The 12,065-nt window shown below is 39.4% G+C and overlaps 1 protein-coding gene across 1 annotated transcript in view; it reads left to right on the top strand.

The window, feature by feature from the left end:
- Positions 1-8,537, top strand: part of CPSF3 (cleavage and polyadenylation specific factor 3) — a 30,006-nt gene extending 21,469 nt beyond the window's left edge. Inside the window, exons 13-18 of the mRNA XM_052648471.1 lie at positions 846-944; positions 2,491-2,585; positions 4,306-4,393; positions 5,344-5,413; positions 6,422-6,518; positions 8,355-8,537. Of these exons, the coding sequence (XP_052504431.1) occupies positions 846-944; positions 2,491-2,585; positions 4,306-4,393; positions 5,344-5,413; positions 6,422-6,518; positions 8,355-8,456 (551 nt within the window). The 3' untranslated portion in view covers positions 8,457-8,537. The remainder of the gene's footprint in view (positions 1-845; positions 945-2,490; positions 2,586-4,305; positions 4,394-5,343; positions 5,414-6,421; positions 6,519-8,354) is intronic.
- Positions 8,538-12,065: the final 3,528 nt, after the last annotated feature.

The following is a 12,065-nucleotide window of genomic DNA, read 5'->3' as shown; positions in this document are numbered from 1 at the left end:
TCCCAACCCAGGGAGCAAACCTGCGTCTCTTAAACCTCCTGCGTTGGCAGGCAATGTATTCTTTACCACTAGCACCACTTGGGAAGCCCCAACTATGGTATTATCTTCAAGTAAATAACTGTTCAATTTTATTTATATGACACTAATACAAATGATTTAGCAAGGAATAAGGAATAACAGCGGTGTTTAGGGTGCAGCTGTGAGATGAGCCAACTGTCAGCTTTCAGACCATCACACAGTAAAAATATAACTTGTTCCATTAACAATCGGTGAGGTCTTACTGTATGCCAGACATTGTGCCGGGTACTGAAAGACTAGAGATGTATTAAAACACAATCCCAGGCCTCGAAAAGCTCTCTGTTAAGGGAAAGCATCTTGTGAAGAGCTAATCACAGTATTGACCCAGGACCTACAGAGTGCATGAGTATGTGAGGAGAGAATGGGCCTAGAAGAGTTGAGAAAAGCTTTGTAAACCAGGTGGCTTTATGCCAGGTGGTGAAGGATTGCTAACCAGAAAAGATGGCAGAACACAGCTGGCCTACTGGCTTGGAGATGTTTAGTGCCCTGATGTGTTTGGGGAAATGAGAGTGCCTTCTGGAGCACAAGTTAACTGTTGGCTGGAGTGGGTGTCCGGGTGAGGAGAGAGGGGGGTGGGGGTCGGGTGAGGGGAGGGGGTAAGGGGGAGGATGTAGAATGGGAACCAATTGCGGAACACCTTATCTTGAAAAACGTGTTCTCGCTTCCTTTGCTTTTACTTCTTTCCTTTACTCCCGATCTGTGTTTGCAAATAGTGTTTTGTGGAACTATTGTTTTTTACAGCATATTTATTTTAATTTCCTCTCCAGATTATACTGACTTGGCCATGAGCACTGTAAAACAGACCCAAGCCATTCCATATACTGGTCCTTTTAATTTGCTCTATTACCAGCTACAGAAATTGACAGGTGTGTATTTATTGACATTCACTTAATTCTTTTCTATATTTTGCATGAGTATATATCTAGGAAAGGATGTTAATTTTGGTAATTGTGTCAGAATTGCACAGATTTTATTTGTACTTCGCCTGGTCATGTTATCACCTTTAGGTGAAATTTTTAAAATAGACTGATAAACATTTTTTGAATCCCATAATATCTCTTATTCTTGATCCACATAAAATTCTAAAATTGTTAGTAGTTTTTGCTTCTTGTATTTAAAATCCACTTCATTTTACATAATTTTTATACCTAGTATACCTAAATTTTATAATGTCTTTACTTCGTTCAATGAAAATAATTTTTCTGGTTCCATCAATACGGATCTATAGAGCAGGTTTTTTAAGAGTGCATGACCACTGCCCAAAGGTCAGTAAAGAGTAACTTCTTCTGTTTTCATATTAGACCATTTTTAGAGACTTTTGTGTATGAACATCGTGAAGGTCAAAGACTAAAAACGTGGGCTCTATCTGATAAACAAGAGCTTCAAATCACAAAGTTATACTTTCTATTAACATGTTCTTTGTAATTGATATAGTACAGTGCTGCTAAAAGATAAACCAATAGAAAGAACCTCTTTTTTTTTTTAACCTCAGAACCTCATGTTAGAAAATAACACAGGAAGTTAATAAAATATGTCTGAAAGTGTTAAGTGTCAGTTGCTTAGTTGTGTCCAACTCTTTGCAACCCATGGACTATAGACCACCAGGCTCCTCTGTCCATGGGATTCTCCAGGCAAGAATACTGGAGTGGCTTACCATTCCCTTCTCTAGAGGATCTTCCAGACCCAGGGATTGAACCTGGGTTTCCCACCTTGCAGGCAGATATTTTACCATCTGAGCCACCAGGGATTACCATCTGAGCTACCAGGGAAGCTCAAAATATGTCTGAACTAACCCTTAATTAAAAGGTTACTGGGAAGACCAGAAAAGCTTTATCTTAGACAATGGAATTTCCCTGTAGACCTATTAAAACCTGTTAAGACAGAAGGTAGAAGTGACGGTTCATGTTAAATATTAAGATGCTAGTTGCTGAATCTCTTATACAAACATAGATGTTTGACAGTCATCAGTTTGCAATTGATAACATGTTTAATGTTCAAGGTAAATTGTATCTAGTTATGTGAATTTTTGTAATATAATGCATGTTGATCTCTTTCAGATGCTATTAGCAATTTATATAAAATCTACTTAATTATTTAAAGTTATCTATACACAAGTTATTAAATTTTTTCATTGTTATCTTATTTCAGCTATCTCTATAACTAAATAATTATGCTGTAGAAGATTATTTTTAATTTTTTATTATGGCTTTTTTTCTAAAATTTTTTATGTTTACACAATTTTTAAAGGTTGCTTTCCATTTATACTTATTACAAAATACTGGCTGTCTTCCTCATGTTGTGCACCACATCCTTGAGCCTGTCTTATACCCAGTAGTTTATACCTCCCATTTCCCTGCCTTATATCTCCCCCCTCAAAAAATTATATACATCTTACATTTTCTTTTTTTTCAGGTGATGTGGAAGAATTGGAAATTCAAGAAAAGCCTGCTTTGAAAGTGTTTAAAAATATTACTGTAATACAGGAACCAGGAATGGTGGTATTAGAGGTAAGATGAGATCATTTACCTAAACAAGGAGGGGGAAATGTTTTGAGTTCACATGTAACTGTAGAGAAAATTGGGTTCTTCCCAATCAGGAAAAAAAATTGTTGGAAAATATATATATGTATATTTTTCTTTGCAAGATCAGCTTTGAATATAGCATAGGTAGGCATTTTCTATATAGTTACAATAGCATAGACACTAATAATAAATTAAGACTTAGTATTTAGTGTGTGTAATGAGCCAAAGCCTCTCATATGAGTAAGTGTTAACTGATTTTGTGGTATCCTAGAATGTCTTCAGTAATATTAAAAGCTCTTAAAATTCTCAAGATAAAAATATAATTTTTACTTTAAAGCAAACAAACTTGTCATGCAGTTCTTCTTAAGAGGGTGGAATCCTGAAGATTCAATTAGCAACATTAAAATGACCCAAATCCACAAAGACTCGAAATAATTAGCTAAATGTGGTTCCCACTGTTATAATTTTAAATTCTTATTGGTAGAATTTAGGACCCACACACCAAATGACTTTGATGGTTGATTTTCATAGGTTGTGAAAGTCACTCAGTCGTGTCCAACTCTTTGTGACCCCATTGACTATACAGTCCATGGGATTCTCCAGGCCAGAATACTGGAGTGGGTTACCATGCCCTTCTCCAGGGATCTTCCCCACCTAGGGATCAAACCCAGGTCTCCCACATTGCAGGCAGATTCTTCACCATCTGAGCCACCAGGGAAGCCCTTTCATAGGTTCGCATCTATTTTAAAAAGGATGTTCTTCAGTGAGTCCTGGAACTGAATGATCCAGGAAGATACCTTGTCTGTTTCTCTGCCTCACAGCAGAGTGTAAATTTCCCAACACTGTGGTCTACTATTGTGTTTATACATATTACTGTTTAAACAAACAGAAAAAGATTGGTCAGTCCTGTTCCCACTGCAGTTCTCTGATTTAAGTTTGAATTGTGTTTATAAAGCTAAAAGTAACTGAAAAACTGTCAAGAGAAATAGTTGTCTATAACATGAAGTTACGTAAAATAATATATTCATATAAAGCATATCTGAGAAAGGGGAGAAGTTATTAGAGACATTAATTTAGCTCTTGCTACTAAATACTATTAAGAGAATGCATTTTTTTATTTCCTAGAATTAACATGCCAAAGAAGATCTTCAAGGTAGATCTTCAAGTGACTCTCATTGCTTATAAAAGTACTCTTTGGAGAGATAATAATAAGAGGCGGGGTGGGGTGGGGGTCTCACCTAACCTAGCAGTGGGCACATGACAGTGACGGAAGATCTTAGGCTTCATATGAGAGACAGAAGGAAATCTTTAAAGATGATGCTGGCTGTGCTACTAAAATATAGTGACTAGCAGTTTGAGTTTGAATCCCAAAACAAGCAATTAATTACTGTTTATGTTATCTTACACAAATTACTTTTGAGTCAATTTACTCCTTTATGATGAAGATGAGAGTTAAATGAGAGGATGCATATAAGATGCTCACCACAAAGGACACACTTGGTATAAAACATTTTACTATTGTTTAAAAAAAAAAAATTAGGGAAGTCAGCATTATTAGTTAATTTCAGTAAATAATGGGTCAGTTGATTTCAGCAAAATGCTAAAACAGTAGTCCCCAACGTACAGTCGGTGGATGGGTGGTAGTAATTGCAGTTTGTGGGCGTGGCTGGGCTGAACCCCGCTAATTCTGCCTCTTTCTTTGCAGTGGTTGGCAAATCCTTCCAATGATATGTATGCAGATACAGTCACAACCGTGATACTAGAAGTTCAGTCAAACCCGAAAATAAGGAAAGGTACAGAATTGCTTCATTTTTTCCAATTCTTTCATTTCTCCCATGGTTCTGCGAAATAAAAAGCAGAAAACAGTCCTCAAGAACTTGAAATCTCTTAATTGTTTCTTTCCTGTAATTCAAGATATATGAATAACAGTGTATATTACTAATATTTTACTTACTTTTTATCCTGATTCTCCATTCGTGCTGTAAAAATGTGGTTGCAGTTAACAGGAAAATAAAAATCTCTTTAGTAATAGTCCTCTTAAAAACAATCAGAAACTCCAGAATATTGCTGAATTGAGCCAACATTTCTAATATGAAAATATGCTATATTCGTGTCTAGAAAAACTTGTTAAACAAAATGGAATTTCCATTGGGGGCAGTTTTGCAGTAATTTTGTTTTCTTTGCTAAGAAGCATTTTTTAATCAAAGAAAACGCCCATGAAAATATCTTTGTATCATTCCTTTATAGTTTGATTCTATTTTATACATAATTCAGTATAACATATGTTAAGGTACACGTGTACGGTGGGCCTTTGTGTTCCTGGGGAGGAACATATGGGAGGAATATGCTTGAAATATTCCAGGAAGCCACACATGCCAGCTCTGTTCTAGAAGCACCTTCTGTGAAACACTCTTATACTTCACTGATAGCATTTGCTCCCATTTCGTTTCTTAACCTGATGACACCTCAGTCTAGATCTGGAAACAGCAGCTGTATCTGTACCTGCATGCATGTTCAGCCCTACCTGCCATTTATTTTGAGTCCCCTCATTCTGGGGACACATAAGAAAACTACACATTTTCCTCAATTTACCTCCACAGGTAGATGCTCTATGTACATTAGTCACTTAAAGGATTCCAGTTAACCATTTTGGTTTCTCAGCAAGTGTCTTCTGATTGTTGATTTGGAAATTATCCTAACCAGGAATATGGACATTGAACCCACCGTTGCTTTTTTTCCCCAGGTGCAGTACAGAAGGTTTCTAAAAAGTTAGAAATGCACGTTTACAGCAAGAGGCTGGAGATCATGCTCCAGTAAGTGCTGCGTGATTACTGCTCAGCCGGGTAGTGATGCAGGAGGGAGGGGCTCAGTGGGTGTGAGGCTCAGACGAGGCCACCTGACTGGTCTGGGTGACTGTTTTCTATCAGTAAAGTGGCTTGAACCGCTTCTTTCCAACTAAATACCCCAGCCCCTCCTGACAGGAGGCCTTTGGAATTGATCTGAAGGCCCAGCTGGGGTGCTTGGATGTGAAGACTCCAGCGCTTCGTAGCTGTGGGGCTTTAAGCAAATCTGTGTCTTGTTCCCCTCCCATCTGAAAGGGGCTCCTTACCAAAATGAAGTGAAAGTGAAAGTCACTCAGTCATGTCCAACTCTTTGAGACCCCATGGACTATACAGTGCATGGAATTCTCCAGGCCAGAACACTAGAGTAGGTAGCCTTTCCCTTCTCCAGGGAATCTTCTCAACCCAGGGATCAAACCCAGGTCTCCTGCATTGCAAGAGGATTCTTTACCAGCTGAGCCACCAGGGAAGCACCTTACCAAAATACACACAGATTAAGATAATGTATATAAGTACCTTACACAGTGCCTGCTGAATGGAACATTCTTAATAAACGATAGCTGTGTATTTCACCTATCTTGTAAAATTAATAAAATACATGAATGTAAATAAATCTCAGGGGTAGATGGGGTTAAATGCTGTGGCTGACAGTAAAGAAAGACTCTGCCTGCAATGCATGAGACTTGGGTTTGATCCCTGGATGGGGAAGATCCCCTGGAGTAGGAAATGTTAACCCACTCCAGTATTCTTGCCTGGAGAATTCCATGGACAGAGGAGCCTGGCAGGCTATAGTCCATGTGGTCACAACAGAGTCAGACACAACTGAGCAACTGACACTTTAACTTCTGGGGGGTAGGTATAAGTATTCCACTTCACAACTATAGGCTATTTCCAATATTATTTTCCCCCAAATATATAAAACTGTACTCTACATATTTGTAAAGCATTTTCCACTAATAGTGCATCTTCGTTTATTTTAAGGGACATATTTGGAGAAGACTGTGTTAGTGTAAAAGATGGTTCTATTCTTAGTGTCACCGTGGATGGAAAAACTGCTAACATTAACTTGGAGACACGGGTATGTAGCTGTCCATTTCTACGTTTCAAGACATTTGGGGGAAAAAAGTGAAAGCAAAAATCTCTTACATTTTGGCATTTCCTTCCAGTTTTTTCCTACATTTAAAAAATTATGTTTGTACTACCAATTTTGGGTCCTTTTTATTTCTCTTGTGTCATAAGCATTTTTTGCATATTGCTGCATAGCGCCCATTTCCCTTGTCTTTATTTCTCTACTGTTTTCTATTTGCATAATGTGCCATAACCTCAGCATTTCTCTACCGTCCAGTTGACTCCAGATTTTTCAGAGAAGTTGCTCTTCTGTCGGCAGCAAGATCCAAGTGATTTTTCCAAACAACGGGCTTCGAGAGTATAGGGCCTCCTCCCACCACACCCAGCAGATCTTTCAGGATTATGTCACAGGCAGAAATGAATAAGTACATCCTCCTTGTGGAGTTGTTTTTGAAGATTAAAACAGTTCTACTAAACAAATAACACCTTTGGTATTTCTTCTGTATATGCTTTGACTGTTTAGATGTTTTGAGAAAACACTAGATTTATTTTACCTCAATAAGAAGAAAAAAAAAAGCTAAGAACCTAGAGAAGAAATATTGAGAGCTAGTAAACCTATGAAACAAACGTTCAAATCAGATCCACTAATAATTAAAGGAAATACACATTTAAAGCATGAGATGTCACTGTTTCTGTGCTTATATTGGCACAAATTAAAAAGGGTGCTATGACCCATTGGCGGTGAAAGAAGAGGGAACAGTGACTTCCAGGGCTATTTTGGACAAGGAGGAGGCTGGAAGTTGGGTGGCGCATTCTTTCTGCAGGGTGGTTTGGTGATCTGCATCAAAAGTCTTCAAAAAATAAATACTTTTATCCGCAATTCGACTTGCTGGATTTAACCAAAAAAGATAATTAGGCAAGTGAGCAAAAGTATCTATAAAAGGATGTCTATTTTAGCATTGATTATAACATAGACAAACTGCAAGAGACCTACATTTCCAAGAGTAGGATCTAATAAATAAAACAACTGAAAAAATAATACGTGTATTATACCCTTATGATGATACTATATGTACAGTCTAGAAGATTATATACTGAAAGGTTAAAAGTAGTTATCAGTAGGTCATAGAATTAAGGGTGTTTTCATTACTAAATTTTTGCATGAGGGATATTTATTGTGTGACAAAAATTCTTTTAAACACCATAGTAATTTATAGTTAAGAAGTAATTGGGAGATGACTGGGCTTCCCAGATGGCACAGTGGTAAAGAATCCACCTGCCAGTGCAGGAGACGTGCTTTCCCCTGGGTCGGGAAGATCCTCTGGAGGAGGAAACAGCAACCCACTCCAGTATTGCCCAGGAAATCCCATGGACAGAGGAGGCTGCAGGATACAGTCCATGGACTCACAAAGAGTTGGACGTGACTGAGCACGCATGCACAGGAGATGATGAGTGAATATAGATCAAATTTAATGCCAGATGTTGAGTAGATGACCACATCTATTGTTTGCGCAGTATTTCAGTAATTTGTGTTGCATAGACTAAATTCCTTGGAGTATCATTTGCTGGATCAAAACACAGGCTATGAAGTAAACAGTTCTCTCAGCTTTCCTTTTATTCTTTTTTTCCTCCCAAGTTAGCCTCTCATTAGACCCAGTCATCATGCCGCTGGGAATCTCTGCATCCAGGTGCAGGCGCACAGGGGTGCAGTGCAGCCATTCTGGCTTTTGATAATCAAGGCCCTACCCCCTCGGGAACCAGTTGTTTTTAAAGAGCATTAGTTTACCTTGCATATAATAATTCTAGGCACTTGCGTTAAAAGACATGTCTGTGCTCTCACTTTCAGACTGTAGAATGTGAAGAAGGCAGTGAAGATGATGAGTCCCTCCGAGAAATGGTGGAACTGGCAGCCCAGAGACTGTACGAGGCCCTCACACCCGTCCTCTGACAGCCTCTCTCTGTCAACGTTCAGCCTTTTGTAATGCCTGACTCTACTTCTGTTGCTTAAAATAAAATACATTCATTCCTCTGGGGTAGCCTATTCACTTTTAATAGTAATCCTCCTTTATCCCAGCACCTTGAATAGTGCTAAATCATCACCAAATTTGTCCATTATTCTCACACTGCTGAATAAACCGCTGTTACTGATTCTGCTTCTAGGCATGTATGCAGCTCCCTCGGGAACTTCAGATCTGCTCCTGGCAGCTGGGTCAGAATGTCTTATGTCCCTTTTAAGGAAAGGTAATATGTCATGGTTTGAGTTTTCATTTATATCCTCTGAATTTGAATTGCTAATTAGAGATTATCACTTAAAAGTTTTAAGCCCCCTTTCTATTTCTTCTCAATATTCTTGCCAAATTCCTTAACTTATAGTTTGTAAAATTAGGACTTTAGAGATTCAGTATTATTTTCTTTGTATAATTCAATTCAGAGATATTCAAAATGGAATTTTTATGATTCAGGTTCAAGGGTTTTATCCTTATGTTGTCAAATTGTTTTATGCGTAAAATAATCAGCAGTCCAGTTTCCTCAAGTAAAGTAGTTCAGACTTGCAAGTAACTGGACACAGGAGTGTTGAGTGCCATGTGCAAAGGGCTCAGCCCGGGGCTGCTTTCTCAGGGAAAGGGCCCGATTGCTCCCTCTGAATGAGAATGTGCACAGACTGGGGCCAGCTCCTCAAGTCGCAGCCCAGCTGCAGAGCTGTTTCACTCCCTGTCAGGCTAAAGCCTCGACTCATCCAGGCACTGTTTAGTTCTTCCCTGTGCTTTGGTGATACACACATCAGTGCCTGAATCTGAATTTTTGCTTGAAACAAAATACATCTGTTTCTATAAAGTATTCTACTTTGGCATATCATTTAAGGTTTTGTTGAGATAGATTTAAAAACATTTTTAAGTTAATACACATTTGTGTTATCTTTACAACCCAGGTTATATACAGCAAAAAAAGCAAGTCCTGTTTCCCAGTCCCTCCCCGTAAGGTACGAATTTCAGTTAAGGATGCTAAGCTGCTCTTGAATCTGGACTGTGGCTCTAAGTCCAGGTCATTTTCTCCCATCTCGTTCCTGCCATGGTCTTCCTTCTCTCCCTGTGACTGATTCAACAACAGACCTGCCCTCAAACCACCCCTGCTGGAAATCGTGCAGGGCTTCTTCACCTTAATTAGGGTGAAGTCCGAACCTAACTTGGCCTCACATGGGGTTCTCAACCCTGGCCGCACATTGGAATCCTGTGAGAAGCTGTGACAATGTGCTGATGCCCACGTCCCACCATCTGCAGTGTCGTTAACTGGTCTGCAGTGATGCCACTTCATCAGCACACTCTTAAAGCTTTCAGGTGCTACTAGTTGAAGCCAAGAACTCCCAACCTGAAGACAGGGCCATGCCTGCCTCTCCAGCTCCAGCCACTCCCCCTACACTCCACGTCCAAGCCACGTAAACAGCAATCTTTCTAACACATGGCTTCCCTACTGGTCTTCCCCTTAAGCTCAGTTCTTTTGGGACATCCTTCTGGCTCACTTCGGTCACAGCTGTCAAACTTCATGGTGGTAACTGAGGTTACAAGGATTCTCTTGAGCAAACATGGGCCAGGCTCCTCTGTCTTCTAAGCCCCCACCTTGGGTCCTACCCTTGGCCTCTTTAGATCAGTTTTAGCAAGAATCCTGCTGAGTCGGTTTAGCAAAAATTCTTCACTCTTGATCTACTCAGCCAGAATAGCCACTCAAGATTCCTCATCCTGATATCACCCTACCCTGCCTTCAGTAGGAACCCTGTCAGGGAGATTTATCCTCCCTCCTTGTGGTTTCATATTCATCTGACCCCTCCCCCTGCTCCTTGGCTACAAACCCCCACTCTTCCTTCTTATATCCAGAGTTTAGTTAGATCCATGAATCAGGGTAAATTGGAAGTGGTCAAACAGCAGATGGCAAGAGTGAACATTGACATTTTTGGAATCAGTGAACTAAAATGGACTGGAATGGGTGAATTAACTCATGACCATTATATCTACTATTGCGGGCAAGACTTCTTTGGAAGAAATGGAGTAACCATCATAGTCAACAGAAGAGTCTGAAATGCAGTACTTGGATGCAATCTCAAAAACAACAAAATGATCTCTCTTCATTTCCAAGGCAAACCATTCAACATCACAGTAACCCAAGTCTGTGCTCGAACAATAATGCTGAAGAAGCTAAAGTTGAACGGTTCTGTGAAGACCTAACAAGACCTAGAATTAACACCAAAACAAAATGTCCTTTTCATTATAGGGAACTGAAATACAAAAGTAGGAAATTAAGAGATACCTGGAGTAACAGGCAAATTTGGCCTTGAGTACAGAATGAAGCTGGGCAAAGGCTAACAGTTTTGCCAAGAGAACACACTGGTCATAGCAAACACCCTTTTCCAACAACACCAGAGAAGACTGTACACATGGACATCACCAGATGGTCAATACTGAAATCAGATTGATTATATTCTTTGCAGTCAAACATGGAGAGGTTCTATACAGTCAGCAAGGACAAGACCGGGAGCTGACTGTGACTCAGATTATGAACTCATTGCCAAATTCAGACTTAAATTGAAGAAAGTAGGGAAAACCACTAGACCATTCAGGTATGACCTAAATCAAATCCCTTATGATTATACAGTGGAAGTGACAAATAGATTCAAGGGATTACATCTGATAGAGTGCCTGAAGAACTATGGACGGAAGTTAATGACATTGTACAGGACACAGTGATCAAGACCATCTCCAAGATAAAGGCAAAAAGGCATAATGGTTGTCTTGACGAGGCCTTACAAATAGCTGAGAAAAGAAGTGAAAGGCAAAGGAGAAAAGGAAAGATATACCCATTTGAATACAGAGTTCTAAAGAATAGCAAGGAGAGACAAAAAAGCGTCCCTCAGTGATCAGTGCAAAGAAATAGAGGAAAACAATAGAATGGAAAGACTAGCGATCTCTGCAAGAAAATTAGAGATACCAAGGGAAAATTTCATGCAAAGATGGGCACAATAAAGGACAGAAATGGTAAGGACCTAACAGAAGCAGAAGATATTAAGAAGAGGTGGCAAGAATACACAGAAGAACTATACAAAAAAGATCTTCATGACCCAGATAACCACTGTGGTGTGATCACTCACCTAGAGCCAGACATCCTGGAATGTGAAGTCAAGTGGGCCTTAGGAAGCATCACTATGAACAAAGCTAGTGGAGGTGATGGAATTTCAGTTGATCTATTTCAAATCCTAAAAATGATGCTGTTATAGTGCTGCACTCAATATGCCAGCAAGGTTGGAAAACTCAGCAGTGGCCACAGGACTGGAAAAGATCAGTTGTCATTCCAATCCCAAAGAAAGGCAATGCCAAAAAATGTTCAAACTAATGCACAATTGCACTCATCTTAAACGCCAGCAAAATAATGCTCAAAATTCTCCAAGCCAGGCTTCAACAGTACATGAACCGTGAACTTCCAGTTGTTCAAGCTGGATTTAGAAAAGGCAGAGGAACCATAAATCAAATTGGCAACATCCGCTGGATGATGGAAAAAGCAAGAGAGTTCC

This window comes from Budorcas taxicolor, chromosome 11, assembly GCF_023091745.1.
Source record: "Budorcas taxicolor isolate Tak-1 chromosome 11, Takin1.1, whole genome shotgun sequence".
Lineage (NCBI taxonomy): Eukaryota > Metazoa > Chordata > Mammalia > Artiodactyla > Bovidae > Budorcas > Budorcas taxicolor.
The sequence above is the reverse complement of the archived record's forward strand: the minus strand, read 5'-3'. Positions and strand labels throughout refer to the sequence as shown.